Consider the following 20,738-nt stretch of genomic DNA (forward strand, 5'->3'; position numbering starts at 1 on the left):
TTTTATTTTTATTTTTATTTTTATTTTTATTTTTATTTTTATTTTTATTTTTATTTTTATTTTTATTTTTATTTTTATTTTTATTTTTATTTTTAACATTTTAAAACCCTGTGGACCCAAGAGCAACCAAATGGGCCTGGCCCTGGCCCCTGCTAAGCAGACCGGTGGCTTTGGAGCTGCCAGACATGGTCGTGCAGCTTAGGTGCATCCAGGGGCTGGACTGGGCTCACACCCGACGGTCCCGAGCCCCTTCCAAGGAGGAGACGGAGTTTCCAAGTGTTTATCCATTGCAATGACGGGTTGAGGAGATGTAAAGTGCCAGGCTTGGCCCAAGCACCCCGTTCCGTGTCCTTTGCCAGATGATGAGTAGACCAATGATCCATGCAGATCAGAGCCATGAGGAGGTGACAGGGATCACCTAATGCTAAACTCAGCCCTTAAAGGGATCGCGTTATGGTTCTCTCTCAAGTGTGACGCTACCGAGCGATGTTGGAGTAGGAGCGAGAGCTGTTTTGCTCTCGCCAGTCATCTCTGTGCCATCTCTCTTCCAACAGCTCGTTTTAATTACACAATTACTCTGTGTACAAAGCTTTCTGTGAGCTTTAGTGGATAATTAAAACAGATGGTGAGCTTAATGGGACCAACTCCTTTTTCTTCTTCTAATTAATGCATTAACAGTTTAAAGGCAGGCCATGGAAACCTTCTGTACTTCAGTACCTCTACAAGCCCTGCCTTGCACCAGGCCCCGGCACTGCTGGAGCTGCAGTCCCAAGCAGCAGGTCATGGTCTCAACCAGGTCTCCRACACCTAATGTGCCACCTCCAGGATGACATGGACCTCATTGGTAAGACACATACCTCTCCAAGGTGAGGTTGAGTGCAGGCCCAGATGTGCACTGGTTTCTCTGAGGAGTCTATGGTTGGACTTGATGATCTTGAGGGTCTTTTCCAACCATAATCATTCTATGATTCTTGCTGGACCAAGTGCCTTTGATGAGAAGCTTCATCTCAAGTCCCTGTTGGAAGTGATGGGGAGATGGGGGCAGGCTGGACAGGTTTTGTCCTTGCATGGGAAGCTGAAGCAGTGCATGAGCATCCCAGTATTGTGGCATGACATGCGGCCCACACCACCCTCCAAAGAGAAGCCAGACACTTCTGTCACCTGGTGCAGCTCTCCTGAGCTCGTGCAAGGCTGCAAACCTTCCATGGAAGAGCTTGTCCAAGCCAGCAAGACCCTCCAGAGCAAAGGCCTGACACRCAGGGCCTCACAACTGGTGCTAAACCGGGAAGAGAAGCTTGGGGACCAGCAGGACAGGGCAAAATGGTCAGCAAGTCCACAGGGAAGGCAAGGAGAACAGGGAAGCGGTAGTAGGGCTGCAAGACAGGATGAAAACAGGACGTGGCTCCATGGTGGAGGAACAGAGCCCACCAGGCCCCTGCCCTGCTCACCAGGGCACTTTCCCCCTGCCACATCCATGGTGACCACCAGAGACCTGCAGCAGCTCCCGCAGGATGCAGCTGCATCCACAGGGACTCTCCAGCATGGAAAAGAGACAAGCGATAAGGAAACCCCACTACAGGACTGCAGTGCTCCTGCAGCTGGAACTGCAATTCCAAGGAGAAGCGGGAATGTGGGGAGCTGCTTCCAACCCTGCGGACTGCTGGCAGACACATCCCAAGAAGAACCAGCTGGATGAACGGATGCCTTCTTTATAAACCACCCTGGTGACGGTGGTAAASAAGACGTGGCAGCGCCAGAGGGGAATCCCATCCTATCCGGGTTGGGAAGGAGCCCACAGCCTCCAGCTGAACAGGGCCTCCAGCTTCCTATGGAATCCTGGGACATAGGATGTCCCTAGGATCACGGACATCCATAGGATGTTCCTATGGACGTCCTTCCAGCGGATGTCCCGTCTGGGGATGGAGATGGGCACCCCGTGCCATGTGTCTCCTGGCCAGCTGGATGCCCAGCACATCCCGCTSCTCTGGGCAATGATGTGATGTCCCCTCCATGTCATCTCCATGCAAAGCCCCAGCAGCCCAAGGACACCTTAGGCAACGCATCCTGCCCACTTCTGGATGAGCGGGAAGCAGGAGGGTTTTAACACCGGGTGCTGATAAAGGAGCTACCAAGAAATGGGTGGCACTCAGCCAGACGCCTAGGCCCCAGTGACAGCCTGGCGGGGGCTCTGCTTGTCCCCATTGTGCCACCACGGCCACCACGCCAAAGAAATGGCACCAATGGTCCCTAGTGCCATTCCTGCAGCTGCAGCACAGGGCTGCTCGTCCACCAGAAGGTGATGCCAACGAGGAGATAAAGCCATCGGGATGGGGCTGTCCTTGCAGTTCGTCCGCTTCCTTCATCCCCTTGCCCTCCACCAAGGCCCTGCCGAGATCCCCGCATGGTGGGACACGGTTCTTCAGAGAGGGCAGCTGTGGGAGAGGCCCCTGCGCGGCCAGGCTCTCCTGGGATGTTCCCTAAAGCAAAAACAGCCCRGAGCGATTCCTGCTGAAGCTGCCTCCGGATGGAGGACGCTCCTCAAATCCTCTCGAGTTTCGTAATTTTTTGGTTCTGAGGCCGGGACACATGGCACGAATTCTTCTCCAGTTTTACATTCAATATCACATAACTTTGATAGTGATCCTCCAAAAATCCGGACAACGATGGAGCAATAATCGCCCGMTTCCACCACCAGAAGTCCCCACAATTCTCAGGTACGGCCCAAGAGGACGTCACCAAGGGAAAGAAAAATCACAGAGCATTTTCTCCTCCTTCCCCTGAGCTCCTTAATCTGCCTTTTGAGGTGAGTGACCACCAGCCCCGGGGAAGGGAGAACCTCTTCTCCAAAGCCCCGCTGAGCTGCCGCTGCACTAATGGAACATTTAAGCTCAAATAAGAAAAAAAAAAGCCCTCCAATGCTTCACCCYAGAACAGAAAGTGGGAAAAAACACCCGGTGCCACGTGGCTGTCCTCCTTGTCACCCAGCTGGGTTGGGTGTCCCCAAAGGGCACCAGTGTGTCCACACATCGGGGGCTGCAGAGACCTTGTTGGTCGACACAGGAGGAAGGAGCAAAAAGCAGAGCTGGGTGGCTGCAGGTGCAGAGCTGCAGGGGCTGGCAGAGCCCCTCGTTGCGTAGATCTGTTTCCACGCACCCCARGAGCCCCGTGCATATGGAAACACCCCAAAAAAGAGGATGATGGGGTGCACTGGCCTCGTCTCGTGGCGCCCGTGACTCTCAAAAGCACCCGTGCCCGTGCAGCCGTTAGTGGCGCTTCCCTCCTGCCCGCACGTCCTGCCGTCCCCCCGGCCACCCGCGGGGACCAGCATCTGCTGCGCAGCCCCAGCAGGGGAGATCTGGGCAGATCCGCACGGAGGAGGGACGGGATGCTGGGAGCCGGAGGGTCCTGGGCAGGGCGGGAGATCATAGAGTCATAGAGTCATAGAGTCATAGAATGCCCAAGGTTGGAAGGGACCTCAGAGGTCATCTAGTCCAACCCCCCTGCTCATGCAGGGTCACCTAGAGCACGTGGCACAGGGCTGCATCCAAGAGGGTTTTAAAGATCTCCAGAGAAGGAGACTCCACAACCTCTCTGGGCAGCCTGTTCCAGGACTCTGGCACCCTCACTGTCATGAAGTGTTTCCTTAAGTAAGCAGCTCCACATCCCTCTTGTCCTGAGGAGCCCAGAGGTGGACAGAGTCTCCAGATGTGGCCTCACCAGGGCTGTGTACAGGGGGACAATCACCTCCCTCGACCTGCTGGAGACGCTTCTCTTAATGCACCCCAGGATCCCGTTGGCCTTCTTGGCCACCAGGGCACACTGCTGCCTCATGGTCAACTTGTCRTCCACCACGAYGCCCAGGTCCCTCTCTGCGGGGCTGCTCTCCAGCAGGTCCACCSCTAATCTGTMCTGGTGTCCAGGGTTSTTCCTCCCCAAGTGCAGGACCCTGCACTTGCCCCTGTTGAACCTCATGAGGTTTCTCACCGCCCAGTGGTCCAGTCTGCCCAGGTCTGTCCAGATCCGTGGGACACGATCCAGGACCTCTTGCAGCTCTTCGCTGGTGTCCAGCACCACCCGAGCAGCCCCGGTCCTGCTCTCACCGTGGCCACGGCCCACCTCGGGGCTGATGGGGACCCAGGGCACAGCAAAAGGCTGTCACCTCTTGCAGAGCTTGCAGAGCCGGCGGAGTTGCGGTCAGGATCTCCAYCGTCTTTCCAATCATCTCCACGTCTCCCTGTCCAACCCCAAAGCCAGGCCCTGGCAGATGATGCTGATGGTGCCAAGTGTTACCAGGCCACACGTGCTGCCTTGCCAAGGGCCTTGCAGCTCTGACCCATTCACACCCCACTGTTTTATTTTATTTTATTTTATTTTATTTTATTTTATTTTATTTTATTTTATTTTATTTTATTTTATTTTATTTTATTTTATTTTATTTTATTTTATTTTATTTTATTTTATTTTATTTTATTTTATTTTATTTTATTTTATTTTATTTTATTTTATTTTATTTTATTTTATTTTATTTCCTCGGTGGTATTTGCAGCCCTCTGCCCATCGCTTTGCTTTGCCCTGCAGTACCACAGGATGACTCAGTTGTCATCTGCAGGTAAGTGGATGGGGAAGGATCCCTGGCAGATGCTTCCTCCATGGCCTGGGAGAGCCAGGAGAATGAGGATGATGCAGGACTTGACTTGGGTGATGACGTAGATGGGGCAAGGAGGTGAGAAGGAGGTTGGAAAGGATTGACCCCCACGGGTGAAGGGATAAATAGACTCATGTGGAAAGAAGGAATGTGGGATCTCATCCAGATGGTGGTTGTGCTTTGCCCAGCTCGCGTTCTCCAGCACCACATCTGTTGTCACCAAGTGGAGGTTCCTCTCTCCTGGTGCCAACGGGCCGGACCTTGCACGGAGAGGTGGGTTCCCATCCCTGGCCCCCGTAGGGGTGTCAAACTGGCAGAAGCCAAATTCACTAACTGGGCAGCACCCCCCCAGATGCGAAGTGCACCCCTAGTTGTTGAATTTGGGGGGAAATAAAGCTCCAGCACCGACCATCCTCCCTGTGGGGCGTCTCTGAGGATTGCCAAGGACACCACGAGGAGGCAGCTCTGGTCTCCAGGAATGGACAGGACGACACCTCAGGGGATGAGACAGCAAGGGCCACAGACCCGCTCTGCTCACCAGCCTTTCCCCGTCACGGACACCTCCAACGGCGCTCACCTGCGTTTAATGCATAAAAAACCATTTTAGCACTATGCTGTTTCAAATATCCATGTTATTCTCGGTGATGGTAATGCCACAAATTAAATATTTACCGGTGCCTGTGTGCATCAAGGCAGCGACAGCTGCAGAGAGCGGCAACCCGCCGAGGAGGATTTTTTGGGGTTTTTTTTGAGGGGGAAATGKTTTTTTTTTTACATCTGCCACTAAATCAGCTATAAATCAGTCCTAGCTCAGAATTAATTGTGGGTTTTATGCAAAATTTGCTGGAAGAGGCTCTTTGTTTGCTGTTGCATGGGAGACTTGACTTAGAGACTTGCAAAGTCCCATCCAAGTGTTTTCCAGAGAAAAACAGCAGTGTCCAAAGACAGGAGCCRCCCGTCCTTTGCAGCCCTGACAGGGACCTTGTTGGGAGCGGGAATGTCCTCATGCAGACCCGGAGCTGCATCCGCTCCSGCAAAGCCGGACAAATCCCCGGGGAACTTGGTCTAACCGCAACATCAGCCCCGTTTTGAGCAGGGGATTCGGCCGGAGCCCGCGGGAGGACTCGGCCGACCGGAGCTGTTCTGTGAAAGCACCACGGATCTGATGGAGCTCGGAGGAAAAGTAACTGCATCCTTCACACAAAGCGTGAAAAATACGTTAGGATCCCCCAAAAAATTAAATCCGGGGCTTTCTGCTCCTCCGGACACCCATTGCCAAGGGTTGCAGTGGGAAGGCAATGCTGCGGGATGTTGGTTTTCTGCTTTTTTTAAACGCGGCCACGCTGGGAAAGTCGCAGGAAATACAAACACGAGGGAAAGGAAAAGTGCTGAGTCCTGCTGTAAYGGAGCGGGAAGGCAGCGCTCGGCTCCGGATTCCCAGGAACGCCGCCCGGATGCGGCGCCCCGCGCCAGCGCCGCCAAGCCACAGGAGCGACTGTCCCAGCCTGGGATACGTCCCGTGTGGCCCTGCCAAAGGCTGGGAAAACAGGGGGGCATCAGCAGAGCCTGGGGGTCCCCCTGGCCCCGCACGGGAAAGGGCTGGAGCAGGGATTTGGGGAGCAGGGATTTGGGGAGCAAACTCGCTTGGCGCGGAGCAATCCCGGCTTCCTGCTGCCTTCCCTGGCTCCTGCCTCTTCCTGCTGCTTTGCACGGATTTAAGCCAAGCCCTTTCCCATGGAAGAGCTGCAGCTCCTGGCTAAACTGAGAAGTTTCCAAAGGAAAAGTGTGTTTTGAGAGTGAAATGTTCTTTCTCGCAGCCGAATTCCTTCCCCAAAAGGCTGCAGAGATTGCGGGGACCCTTGCTGTGCTCCTCCCTCCGGCAGAGTCTCCTGCCACCCCTATTCCCGCAGCTGGAGGCAGCTCTTGGAGCAGGGAGCACCGGCTCCTGTTGTTCCACCGGAGAGCTCCTCGGCACCGCTGTTATTTCCTGATCAATAATTCCCAATCGCCTCCCATCTGCCGGCACGTGCTCCCAGCAAAGCRCGGAACGTGTCCCGTGAGCGCATCCCAGCTCCAGGACGGATCCCTGCGGATGCTCCATCCCTGCAAATCTCCACGCTTCCCCACACGGCCGGTGCCTCCACTTGCTCCTTTAACATGCCCAGAAAAAAGAGCAAATTGATAAAACTTAAAGGCAGCAAGTGCCTCCCGGGGAGGGAAAATCACCAGAAATCAGCTCAATGTTGCTGCCAAATCTCAACGGGAAAACTCGGCTGCTCAGCTGCAAGGCGGSGGTATCAATCACGCAGGAGAAGCAGATCGGTAAGGGGAAATGTTTATTGAAATTAAGTCCTTTTTGTTTTCCCYCCCCTGCCTCTTATGCTCCCAGGGAAAAGCAAGCTGATTTGCAGCACCACGACACCGAGCGGTTCCTAATCCATCCCAGGGCCCMTCTGCTCCCCTTCGCAAGCCGAGTTTGCCAAAACTCGGCCTTTCTTTAAGCAAACACGGGCACCTTGAGCGGGAAGCTGCCAGTGGAAATAAATAGCTCTGGAAAAGCCCTCCGGAAAACAGAGGTAGGGAATGGAAACGCACGGTGGGATCAGGGAGCGGGAGGGCGATGGGAGCGGAGTTGGGATGGCCGTGTTGGAAAAGCGGGATTCACCCCACTCTGCTGCTCCCGAGGGCAAGCCCAAAGCCGAGCCCTAAACCGAAGCAGGCAGGAATGGGAAGGCTGGGTCTTTAGAGAAAGCCAGGCTGAACTAGGCTGATATTGTAATAATTACATAATTACAGTATTTCACTTATTGATATTGGGACAGATGGAATACTGGGTTCGAGTAAAACACACAGATCCGGGCTGGGCAGYGAGGCCTGGCCCCGGCACAGCGCCRGCAGAGCCGTCCTTCCCGGCTCTCCATGGCGCGGAAAACCCCGACGGCAGCAGAATGATCCATGGAAGCGGGATCTGCGGAAGCAGGATCCGTGGCACCGGGATCCGCAGCCTTTCCCTGGGCGCTGGGCGGCAGCGCYGGCTCCGTCCCGCACGGCTCTGCTGCCCCCAGCCGTCTGCTGCCTTCGGAATTCCCTGCACCGCTGCCCCRGCTCCGGCTTTTTGGGAATGCAGAGTGCAAAGGCTGCCCCGGCGCGCTGCTCTCCAGCCTTTTCCCAGAGTTTTCGGGATGATTCCCGTCACCACAACCTGAAGCCATCCATCCGTCCGCAGCACAAAGCACAGTTCAGGCTTTCTCCCTCCCTTTTGTTATCCCTAGTGGAGCCCCTGGCGCTGCCAGGCTGCTCCCTGCTGGGTTTCCTCTCTGATATTGTCAATCTTGGATTTCCAAATGCTCCTTCCTTCCCAAAGTTCTTGCTTTTCTGACCTATATTGTCCGTCTTTTACCCCATGCCACCCACTTACCAYCACAGGCTGCTGCGTGACCTGCCCTGGCCCCTTCTCCCGGGGCTGGATTATTCTTGTGCTTACAGTTTCCTGTAGAAAACATGATTATTGGTTCATTTACTGCCTTTGTGCCGCTCTCTGGAGCTATTTAATTCCTCTAGCTCTGCAGAAGCAGCAGGTCCTCCAAGAGCAAGAGACCTGGGCGATGTCCACGCAGCATTTCCACGCTGCTGCCACACGCTCAGCCGGCTCCTTCTCCTCGTTTGGGCAGCAAATATTCTTCCCAAACTCTCCAGCTTAAAGTTGGATCAGCCCCTTATGGGCCTTGCTCCAGAGTCATTAAATAAAGAAGTACCTGACGCGGAGCAGATCCCTGCATGGAGCATTCGAGCTCGGAGCAGCATGAGGAGCATCTAATTGCTCTTGATCAATTAGCTAATGGTGCAGGTCAAAMAGCAAGTGCTCCTTGAGCGCAGTTGGGTGCACGTGGCCAGTTTTTGTCCTAAAAAAGGGGAGAAATTCCACCTGCAAACTGCCCCAATTGCTCCGATGCAGCAGCCAGATCCGGCATCTGGAGCTGACCAACAGCACGTTAGGCTGCACCCAGCTTCATGTCTTCCCAGGTATTTTCAACCGGAAAACACCAGGAAAATGTGTATTTTCTTATAAAATGTACTCAAGAGTCCTCCATTCACATTTCCTGGAAAAGAGGCCTCTRTTGCAGCAGCCTCCCGCGGCCGGAGAGGCCCCCGTGCGTCACCACCGGCGTTTTGGGCGGGTTTAGTCATCGGAGCAGGACTTGAGCGGAGCAGCGGGATGAACAATGCTTCCCGTCGGGGCTGACGACTCCCTGCAGGCTTCGTTCTGTCCCTCACTCCTAAGAAAACATGCAGAAATCTGCAACAGAAACGCGGATCCGGCTCGGTCGGGCTGCTGGCTGTGCCCATCGCTCTGCTTCGAAACTGGAAAGGAAAACTCATGGAAACTCATGCTGCAAACCGTGCCGTTCCTTTGGAAAAGCGGGACGCCATCTGCCAAATATCAGGCTGATTACAAACCATTAAAAACAATATTGTAGCAGAAACAACACAAATAGCTTTTGTTCAGGGAGGAACAATTTTGGAAACTTTGGGGAGGTTTTTTTTTTTTTGGGGGGGGTTTAATTTTTTTTTTTTTGAACATTTCACTTCTCAGCTCTTGTATTTTATCACTGCTCACAATATATCTTTTAGCAACCTGGAGCCTTTAGAAGTCTGGCCACAGAGTAAAAGTTCAGCCCAAAATGGGACGTATCGGATGTAATTTTTCTTAAAAGGAGCACACACCAAAGCCTTCTGAAAACCAAGCCCTTATTTCAAGGTATCACAAGTAGTCCTATTTGAATACAAAGCAAATATATTTTCCAAATAAAAGGAAAAATAAATAAAAAAGGGGGAAGAGAGCAAAAGAAGGCTAGTTACACAGCCAAATACAGCACAAGCTTGCTGGTTTTTTTTCTTGGCTTTTGCTTGTTTTTTTTGTTTGGTTGGTTGGTTTGGAATTTTGGATTTTTTTTTTCTCTAGAAGAAGCTGCATTTCCAAGATAAATACCCACTGTGGTCTGTCCGTGCACAAGATCTTGCATGATCTGAAGAGTCAGATGGAAAAGATTTGCAGCAACCAAAACAAAACAAACGTTGTGCAAGGGCATTAAAGCAGCAAACGGCCTTTCCTGGTCACCACGTCGGGATAAGGGCCAYGCCAGCCAAAAACCTGCCCAGGGCAGGAACCACGGGGCCACGGGAACCTATTTAGGGAGCTCAAGATACCTCTGCTCTCCACAGCCCGACTCCTCCGGCTCATAGCTGCATCCCAGCAAGCGCTCAGCGGGCAGGAGCCAATGCCAAGGAATTCCGAAGATGATCCAGAAACGCAATCTCGCTGGGAAATTCCTGCTCGCACCAAGCGGGGAGGAAAAAGGGCGCTGAGGTTCACCCTGAGCACAGCCTAAGGGAAAGCTGGAAGGAAAAGCACAGCTAACAAAAGTATTAGCTTTAACGATGACCTTGCTAGATGGAGGAAAAAAAAAAAAGCATTTCTAAAACTTTGCAATTTAGAAGGTACAGTTTAACTTTTAAATGAACATTTTAAGAGACACACAGAAGATTTAATGACTATCTTTGCTCTTCTGATGTGATGTAAGTATTTTAGAATCTGCTGCCACTTCAAGGGCACCAGTTGTATATAAGCTACTGGGAACAGATCTCCTTATGCTTTGGCTAATAAGGCTCAACTGCCCATGTTGAGAGAGAAGCCATAAAACCACCCAAAATTGGGTAAAAAACMCCCAAAAACTGGAAATATAGATCAAAAACATAGACTAGTAGGGCAGAATGAGGAAGCAAATACAGCATGCAGGCTATGGCACGTCCCTGGAACCGTGTGCTAGGACCTCACTGCAAGACAAGGTCTTAAGAAATTTATCTAAAACACTCAAAACAGCTAAATCTAGAAAAGTGAGGAAAGAGGCAGGCAGAGGTAAAACCTTCTCTTCTAGAAAGTTACTAAACCTGCATTAAAGCCCCCAGCAAGACCAAAGAAGTCTTAAAATTAATAGGGGCGTTGCATTTTGCTGTTTCTAGATGCAGGAACAGTTAAAGCACATTGAATTCCTCCTTCCCAGTCAATCCTTGCCACAGCTGCAACTGCTTAAGTTTTGAAACCGAAGCCATGGGTGACCAGCAATCTGGCAAACCCTGATTGCAAGCTGAAGAGACAGTCACATTTTTGTGTTTTATGAGGTTGGTCCCAAATATTTTAAATACCTAAGTGTATTTTGGTTTGACTTTAGCCTTTTTCCCTTTGAATCAGCTATTACTTTCTGATAGACTTCAGCTCCCTGTTCTTCACTCGATGTAAGCTTGGATGAACATCCCCTGTGTTTCCCAGGCGCTACGTCCTCCTGGCTCGTGTTATGGTGAAACTGCAGGAATATTGCACATTTTGCCTGAGGACTCCATGCACCCACACTGGTACAGAGTGGACATGCAGAGCTGCCACCTTCTTGGTGCTCAGCCTGTAAGAGATGCAGGAAAGGGCAAGGGAACAGTGAGAGGGACTCTGGTGACAGCAGCCCATGGGCAGCCAGCAGTTTGGCCTGGGTGGGCTCAGCRCTGCTCCGAGGACACCTTGTCTCCATTGGCACCCTGCTCCATAAGGCTCTGTCCCTTAGGAACTCGCACAATCCCGAATGGAGCTCCGCACTGCTCACCCGGGCGGCCCCGCTGGCTGCACACAGTGCGGGTCCCTCTGCCTCTCCTGGAAACATAATTTGCAGGCATTTCAGGCACCTACCAAAAATACCAAGTGAAAAACAAAACTGCATTTTAAACATGTGTCATCTCCAGCCTACATTCTTTTTGCAACATGAGAACTCATTTATTACCATCATTATCTAAGCCTGGTAGGCACGAAAGCTCCCTCCCAAACACACAAACCATTTAAGCGAAATAACCGGTCAGCTCACGCTACCACCAAAGACCCAAGTCAGACTTGACCAAGAACCACAAGCAGCTCCTTTGAATCGTTACTCAAACCTGTCTTTTCAGAGGTGCTTATCACAACAAGCATCACTGCATTTTTTTTCCCATGGAAACAGCTGCAGTTTTACCTCACTATTAGGCAGCAAGATACTGCTTGTAAACAGAACGACATTGAGAACCCAGGAATCCAAAGCTGGTGGTTATTTTTTTTTACTTGAAGAATGGCTGACAAACATTAAAAAATATATATTGTTACAGTTAATTCATTCCTTCTGGAACTGAATTGGACAGGCTTGTTCGAGGTCATGATATGAGAAGGACAGTCTGGCTTTTACAAAACTGATATTCAAGCTTTATCAACACACACAAAGGACAGGCTCTTATGCACATTGGTTACATTGCAACCTTAGATCCACCTTGGTAAACGTCTTTGGATGAAAGAAGCAACTCGGATTTTCAGAGGACAAAACCATAGCATCATTTAAAACATGAACAGCAAAGTTTAAAGACATCAGCAAACACAGTTTCTCTGTGGATATTCAAAATAGTTCTTGCATAAGTTACAATAATCACAAGCAGAGGTCTGCAACACCGAGGCTGGATTCCAGCAACTCGCACACTCATGACTAAGAGGCAGTTTTTGAATTTATTTGACTACTTGCCTAAGGCAGGGAGGCGGTAAGAAAAGTTAGGAGTGCAGAAGGCAGAGGCAAGGTAGATTAGTGCTAGAATTTCTTGTTAGACCAGGAAGCTAACAGGAAAGCAACAAGGAAAGAGGTGGTGTTTGTTCTTTCAACCTAAAAGAAATGCTAGCCAGAAGTTATCAGGATGTACTTTCTATATTGCACAGTTTTTAAATAACTAAAAAATTATAAAACCCTAAAAAAATCTGGATTTGTTACAGCTACATTTAAACATATTCCAACCTTAGTTACCCCATACACTTCAAATTGTTAAAAAAAATCCAACACTTCTCCCTATCAATAGCACACAGCATTTTAAGTTATCTCTTCCAACCCTCTCCCAACTAAKGAAATACACCATTTACCAAAGACAATGCTACTGCTTCTCCTCAGTAAATCACAGAATTATTGCTTTATTTTACTAGTGGCAAAGGCTAGGATCTACACTTTGAGAGAATTTAAGGCAAACTCACAAGACCAACACCTTAAGGGCATTTACGGTACACACTGCTATTCACTCACACACTCCAGGAGAAGTTATTTCAAGCATTAAAGTTATATCTTCTAAACACATAACCCAGAGATTTATTTTAGTTGCCTGGGATAAGTCATTCCCGAGCACCAACAATCAGAGGAAACAGGGAAGGGAAAAAAAATGACAAGAAATTCAAGGGTATCTTATCAAAACTTATTCTTGCTCCTCTAAAAAGATTTTGGAACCACTGCTCAGGTATTTGGAAAGCTGAATTATTTTTTTTTCCATCATAATATGCAAGTGGAATTATGATCCATCAGATAAACATAAAATACAACATATAAAAACACTAAAGACAAAATTTCAGCAACAAAAAAGTACCCTTAATACCATTAGACAAAACTGTTTTGCCTACAAGAACTGTAAATAGTTTTTTTCTTAGTAATTTATACCCCAGGAAGTTCATTACCAGCTCCTCATCTGCCAGTTTCCCTTCTTAATCCCATCTGGCTGCCACGCTGCAGYGAAAATAATATCAAGGGCACTTCTCTGCTCAGTCTCAATGGCTTGCAATCAAGTTTGCTATTGACACAGATTTGTCAACGGCTGCCAGGCCTCCAAGCCCATGGAGATGAAAGCTGGAAAAAAAAAAAAAAAAMMCCAGCAAGAACCAGCCTGCTGGAAAGCRTCTTCTTCATTAAACTAACCTTTCACTTGCACATGCTTCAGAAATTAACTGCTGGAATATGGAAATTCAAGGAGTGCAAGATGCAGTGGTCCAAAATTATTTGCATTCTTTTTAATTCTAGCCAGAGGAAAAAAAGAGAAAACATTAAACTACATTTTTTAAGATGATTAGTGTATACAGTTTTAAGATTATTTTTCATGAGATAGAAAAGATGACATTCTGTTAAGGAAAAAAGAAATACTTCAAGTTGAGAGCAGGTACAAACTATCTGGATTTTAGTAAGATTTGGTTAAGCCTAAGTTACTGATGATGTCTTAACAACAAGCAGAGCTCTACTGCCACACAGCAGGATACAGGGGTAGGACTCTCACTCCACACAACGCACCCTGTGTGGAAACTAACCCCGTCTGAAGCAGTCATTGCGACCTGCTACCTGTTATCTTGAGTTACTTGACTAAGTAGAGCTTTCTTGTAGTCTTCAGAATAGGGTAAGAATCTCTTGTTTGTGGTCTAAAAGCAGAGGTCTCCGTGCTGCCCCCAACGCCGGCGTGTGGACGTGACCGGCCAGCAGAAGCACAAGGTGCATTTCAGAAGGGACCTTCTGCTCCTCTTGAGTAAAGGCAGTGAGCTCATTACAGAAATATCACAGCAACCTAATTATGAAAAATTTCCATTTATTTAAGGTAGTTATCTATACTGGAGGTGACTCCTTCAATTTACAGCTAAGGTTTCAAAAAGATGAGAGAAACGCCTCGAAGTTGCTTCTGATTATTTCAAGGCAACTTGATTCCATGCTGGATCAGAGCGAGTTCATTCCTCTGAAGAGGAAGATCATTTTCCAAAGGAGATTTGGGGTATTCTTCAGCTTGTGTTTTAGCTCCTCTGGATCAGTTCTCCCTGCCACTTGTCTGTGCTCTAGCAGTAAACACCAACATCTTAGCAGCTACAGCAGGCACCCGGCATTTGAAAGAGCAGAAGACTCGTGTGCCAAACCAGTAACATTGCCCTGAATACTCTCTTATCAATCACAACGGGGCTGAAAACACTCATGCTCTCCTACAGTTTCACTATCATTTTTTTTTCATTATGAGTTAACTTCTGGTTAAAGAGAAAACGCACCGAGGAGCAGCTCAGGAGTGCAGGCTATTTCTATTGACAGGCAGTTTCTGCTGCCTTCCTGCCCATGGTAATTTGTCTCAAATACATTCAAAAAGGAAACACTCAGAAGCTTGTAAAGAGAAATCAAAAATACTCTTTCCTCAAATACGCAAAGGCAGCTGGAAATTACTTTGTCAATACTAAGCATTTTACACGGCACCTCTGATCTTTCACATCTACGGCAAGTAGATTAAGAAGCCTGCTACACCATGAATAATGTTATATTCTTCTGCTGCTCTTCTGACTTCAAGTCAAAACACAGAAATCAAGTCATCAAATTGTATTTTTTCTCCTCCAAACCGGAAACACGGAGCTCTGAATTTAACTCATAATGAAGTTGGCTTGAAAATTCTGAAGATCATGGAGAAAAAAGGCAGAACAGACTAATACAAGTATTTTGCAAAACATATCTTCATTCTAAAGGGAGAATCCTTCTTGCTAATGTTTAACACTAGCAGTTGCTACTTAGTTTTGAAGATAATCAACATATTCCATCTTGGTCCCAGGAAGTTACAAAATGAAGGGTAGTCTCCAGTAAGAGATAGGGGTGAAGGAAGATTGGATTATTTTTGAGCACTTACTGTCACAGCAGAAGAACCAGGTCATTTATAGCAGTTTCTGTCACATAAGAAGTCTATAGAAGGTCCCATAACTGAAGGAATTTTCCCCTCAGCGCTTCATCAGAGCACAACTGGGCAGATTTATACTGAGAAACTTTTCTGAATGCTTTAAAAGCAAACAGGTTAGTGCATTTTCCCTCCTAACGTTCCCTAATGCAACAAGTACACTGCTTTATATTCTTTAAAACAACTACAGAACAAGTCATTCGAAAAGCCACGCAAATTATTTCTTGGCACTTCTCTGCACGCAGGCAGCAGAAGTTTCAGCCATTTGCAACAGCATGTTTTAGTTCTGGATACCTGATGCCAAAGATATTTTCAGCATATCTTTTTTTTTTCTGAATTAGTGAAATGCATCAATGCTACCATGACAGGAGTCACTCCTCTCTTCAAGCTGAAGGATTTGATACCAACTCCTTTTGAGTTAGTGACTCACTAACAGTAATCCTGCATGCAAATAAAACTAAGATTTATCCATTGTAGCAGCAGGGTTCACTGGGCGCTGTCTTACAGCATTCGTTGAGGAGCTTCTGTTGGACACCTCTTTATCCTCTGTTTCATCATCTGAAATATCTTCCTCATCTGCTTCTTGCTCTTCATCCAGCTTTTTCAATAGCTGAGCTGACTCTGGGGCCAGTTTTTCTTAAGGGGAAAAGAAAACAAGCATTAACACAAATAAAAAAGTTTTCCTGTGAGATATACTTAAAGAAAAAAAAAAAAAAGAAAGAAAATCACAGACCAGATCAGAATTTGTACAAACTTAAGTCAGGTAATATTTTCATATAACAGTCACTTAAAATATTGCCCAAGCAGAAACTTCTACACTAGATTGCTTATCCTGTCAACCTGATGACACAATTCACATATTAATTTTTATTATACAGATTCATCAAAAGTGTTCACTGAATTACAAATATACATTGAACTTACTTGAATGAGGATACTGTGGTTGTCTGTGCCTTTTGGATGGACAGAGACAGTCTGCTAAGAACACCATGAGCTGAAACCGAAGACAGACAGATTTAAACCTCTAAATATTCTGTATATCAGGCTAACATAGTAGTCACTCGATAACCTATTTCAAGGGGGTTACTTACAAGTCCCAGTACCAGTCCTGAGAAGAGAGTTGCCAGTGCAAAAATGGCATATGAACCCCAAACTGGTATTCCAACATTTTCTGTCAAATAATTATGGCAATGCTAGAATAAAAGACATGAGAATCATTTCACGAATAGCAAAATACCATGCCTGTAACAGTAGAACAAAGTTCAAATCTAAGCACATACCCTGATCCACATGGACAGCTGAAACAAAGCAGACATACTGCTCATCCTGAAACAAAGCAGAAAAGAATAAATGAAAATGTCTTTTTTAACACAGTCACAAACCTGTTGCAAGTTGCCTGGCTAGTCATTATTTACATTCACAGCAAAGAACTTTCCACTCTTGCCAGGTTTCCCTTCTAACCACTTTGCTTTTTTAATGTTGTTATGGCTCTTACTCAGTAAATACGCACTTCCTATGAAGCAGCCTTTAGTGTCCTTTTATCGTGCAGTATTTCAAACGGACAATTGTCTACCCCAAAGTTTCTTCCTGCTGACATACAAGTTTCAGTGACTTCTATGTTCTAAATTATATTTGTAACAACAGTCTATGAGAAGCTGCTGGAACTGTTTAAGAAATTACGACTTAAGCAGCTGGATGTTATATTTAAAATAGAATGATTCCTTGTTTTTCACATAGGCAAACAAAACTGGGCTAACTGCCATATAGTCTGCCAGTTTTGATATTTCACTGCAGCAAAGCTTCAGAATTAAGTGTTCACTTTTTTCCTAAAGAAAATAATGTGAAATATTAAATTAGGTCTGCCACGGTGGCAGACAGTTGTGAAATATTAGGTTAGGTCAGCCACAGTGGCAGGCCGTTGTGAACACAGGCATGCAAAATGTTTCACTGAGCACGGACATGGGTACTGTACACTTGCAATAGAAAACTTATTAATCTTAAAATTAGTAGTCCTGCACATGCATTCCTTCCTTCTAAAACATTCCAATGTTTTAGAAGTCCAATCACGCAGAGTCGAGCAAGATTCAGATAGTGTCCAAAGTACCCAAGGCAGCAATGCTGAGCTGCCCAGGGCAGCCACGGAAAACGGGCAGTTTCAGTCCAGAGCAAGATTTCTTAAACTGAACACCTGAAGGGCAGCCTGCTGCAGCTCACTATGATAATGCCTCTGAGCTGGGAAATCCAGCAGTGAACAACTGGCTTCACTTCCTTCAAGCAGTGGTGTCCCTGGTGCGTGTCACCACTCACAGCCACTGAACTCCTGGAATTGCTTCTTTCTCCCCACTCCACAGCACATGCAGCAGTTACTAAAAGTACTTCACAGCTCTCAAATCAAAGGATATTCCAGACTGCGTCTTCTCAGACTACAGGGTATCACCACATCACTACCCCTGACCTTCAGCCCCTCTCTATTGCTTTTAACTTTACTGCAGACAGCAGGGCTTTCTTAAACAACCGCCCCTAACACACAACCACGTTGCTACGTTATTTTCAAGTTTTTATTTGCTAACTTCCTAAAACTGAGTTGGGCAAAGCAGCTCGCTGCTTTGATCAAAACAAGAACTTCAAGTATCAGCAAGTTACAACAGCTTAATAAAATAAAACCTTGAGCTACATTTCTGAAACTTAGAGCAAATCTTGCTCAGGAGCCCCTGGCTRATTTGGCATGCACCATCCTCCCCCAGCTGAGGAAGGAGCTGCTGCCCGAGCTGATAAGGAGCTCGGACCGATACCCAGGCCGCTTCCTGCGGCGGCACATGAAGGACGTGTCTGGGCACGAGCTCCGAGTACGTGCGCTCGGTCACAGATTTTTATAAGAACCAGACTGGGACTTACAGCAAAGAGGAAGGGCCGAACCACGATGAAACAGGTTCAATGGACTTCCATTCCTGATCACTGATGAAATTTATGAAATCAGTTTTCGTTCTGGCACCCTGGTATCTCCTAAACTCTCCATCTTTACAACTGCAAAACGAAAAAGACTTCTTTTAGTCAAATCATGTAAAATTTGCTTCCATTCACAAACTTATTTCCTCCCTTCATTTTGCCTATTCCTTTTATATTTTACTTTGCTYTAGACATTACAGTTTCTAGAAAGTTTTCTGAGCATCTTGACTTCCAGTACAACCCCATGCATCTTTGCTAGCTTCAGGTTGTCATCTCGTGGAAAGATAGTGATCACCTTAATACAGTTGCCACACAACAGCCTACAGAGAAGACGTTGCAAAACAGAAACACCCATAAAGGGATGAAATAAATGACGCCTGAAGGGGAAAGAAATTGTAAAGTGAGATTAGGTAAGAAAATGAGAAACTGTTCTCCCTGTGTTAAAGTTATKAACATTCTCACAGAGCTTGATAAATCTCACTTACTTGTACCGAAAAAGGAAAGTGAAATTTTCTCTCTGAGAAAGACTAGCACTCTCAGAACTTACTGATATATGGTAGGAAGCGCCGTTATGATAAATCGCCCACTTAATCCTGTAAGAAAACAGATATTTTCAGAATAGAACTGCACTCTGATATAAGAAAAATAATTCTTTTTCTTATGCATCTTCAAGTTCCTAAGAACAGTTGCTTCCATGTATCTATCTTTAATTCTGTTCACACACAAACTTGTGCATCTACAAGGTAGAGCACAGTCCAAAAGCAGTGTCCCAGGACAGGGGCAGACAAAATAACTCTGTGGAAAGAGATGTCTATGGCTAACAACCATTTAACTTGACTGTTTTGACCTTAACTCTTCTTAACTCTTTCTCTGAAGAGGCTCTCTTCTTCTACACGCTCTGTAACCTCCAGTGCTTGTAGACAATAAGCCAGGTAAAACAAATTATAGAAGCTCTAATGTAACTTTGCAAAGAAGCACTAACTTCAGGGTTATTTCTACAAGCTGGGAGAAGGTGTGGGCTGTTTTGCTTTGTTTTTGCCCTCAAATCCCACACAAACAGGAGGGAAACCACCAGCAGGCAGGTCCAGCCCTGACAGACCAGACTCCTTGTGTTCGCTACCCATCAACTAAGGGAGATGCTGTTATAAGGCAGGACCAGGCAATCACAACCAGATTCTCCTTCTGGCTTAGAAGACCAAACACCTCCTTACAGTCCTCCAACCCCCTTGGAAACCTCTATGTATGAAAACAGGTCACTTAGCCCACACAGAGCAACCTGCCCTCACCAGAGCTCATCTATTATTTCCAGATCAAGAAAATAAGCAGCGAATACCTTCAAAGAACGMTATTTTAGAAGCTTCGCCTAAGCAAAGGGGCGAGGGACGTTATGAAGGTGCCCAGCGGCTCTCCTCACCTGGCTGCTCGGTCACGTCCACCTTGGCGATGTTCACCTCAAGATCCTCTCCCCACTCGGCGAACTTCTCCCACTCGGGCTGCAGGTTCTGGCAGGCGGGGCACCAGGGCGCGTAGCTGGAGGCACAAGCGGGATGTCACCCAAGGGAGGCGCCGCGCCCCCCCCCCACCCCCCATGCACCCACTCACAACTCCACCATCCACTCGCCCTCCAGCAGCGCCCGCCACGTGCCGTCCGTGAGCGTCTGCACTTGGCTGCGCCTGCCGAGCGCCGGCGGCAGCGCCGCGCCGGCCCACAGCGCCAGCGCCACGCACAGCGCGGCGCGCGGCCGCCCGCCCGCCGCCATCTTGCCGCGCCGCGCTGCGCACGCGCGCAGGGAGCCGGGCGCCCCCACCCGCTGCGCGTGCGCGGAGCGCGGGGCGGGCTCAGGGTGCGCCGCAGCCAATAGAACGTCGAGGAACGGGGAGGCGGGAGCGTCGATCAACCTCAATCTCGGCCAATGAGGGGCGCGGGGCCCCGCCCCCCAGCGCCTCGCCGGCCCCGCCCTAACGGTTCCGTGAGGGGAAGGGAGGCGACGGCGCTCGGGGAGCCGCTTTGGGGCCTGTGAGCCGGCCAGCGCGGCCACGACACCCGCCCCAGCGCCAGAGACTGCCCCRAGCGCGGCAGGGAGCTGCTGCTGAGGTGGTGAGGGACTGGGGCTCTGCTAAGGGAGCTGGGGCTGTTCCCCCTCGAGAAGGTGTGGGGGGGGTTGTCTGTCAGTGTGTGAGGCAGCTGAAGGGAGAGTGTTGAGAGAATGGGATCGGGCTCTTCCCAGTGGTGGCCAGCAATAGAATAAGAGGAACAGGCGCAACCTGAAGCATGGGATGCTTTGTCCAAACGTGTGGAGGAAAAAATATATATGTGTATATCAAACCATCACTGTGAGCACTGGAAGAGATTGCCCAGAGAGCCTGTGGAGTCCCCTTACCTGGAGATATTCAAAGTCATGAGGACACAGTCCTTGGAAACCTGCTCTGCTTGAGCAGGGCATTGCACAGGATGATCTSCAGAGGTCCCTGCCATCCTCAGCAATGGCTCTTCCCCCTGCTGCAGCTCAGAGGAGGAAGGTTTCTCCTTGGAGAGCACGGAGGGTCCCAGGTCCTCGGGCTGCCTGACCTCCCTGTGCAGTATTTTGCCTCTGCC

General features: G+C 48.3%; 1 protein-coding gene across 1 annotated transcript; it reads right to left on the reverse strand.

Moving 5' to 3' along the window:
- Window positions 1-13,640: 13,640 nt before the first annotated feature.
- Window positions 13,641-19,902, reverse strand: TMX1 (thioredoxin related transmembrane protein 1). The gene is made up of 8 exons (XM_026051516.1): window positions 19,745-19,902; window positions 19,557-19,672; window positions 18,690-18,735; window positions 18,092-18,220; window positions 16,477-16,522; window positions 16,288-16,389; window positions 16,121-16,190; window positions 13,641-15,832 (listed from the first exon to the last, which is right to left on the reverse strand). Exons 1-8 carry the CDS (start codon window positions 19,900-19,902, stop codon window positions 15,654-15,656), a joined length of 846 nt encoding a protein of 281 aa, XP_025907301.1. The 3' UTR covers window positions 13,641-15,653.
- Between the last annotated feature and the right edge of the window lie 836 nt (window positions 19,903-20,738).

The sequence above is a fragment of the Nothoprocta perdicaria genome, unplaced genomic scaffold (assembly GCF_003342845.1).
Source record: "Nothoprocta perdicaria isolate Ctin4 unplaced genomic scaffold, notPer1 scaffold_76, whole genome shotgun sequence".
Classification (NCBI taxonomy): domain Eukaryota; kingdom Metazoa; phylum Chordata; class Aves; order Tinamiformes; family Tinamidae; genus Nothoprocta; species Nothoprocta perdicaria.

Coding starts and splice junctions, on each gene's coding strand:
- TMX1 (XM_026051516.1), bottom strand. CDS start 19,902: ATGGCGGCGGGCGGGCGGCCGCGCGCCGCGCTGTGCGTGGCGCTGGCG. Junction 19,673..19,744: donor GGCGAGTGGATGGTGGAGTT/GTGAGTGGGTGC, acceptor TTGTGCCTCCAG/CTACGCGCCCTGGTGCCCCG. Junction 16,523..18,091: donor TTCGGCCCTTCCTCTTTGCT/GTAAGTCCCAGT, acceptor GCTTTGTTTCAG/GATGAGCAGTATGTCTGCTT.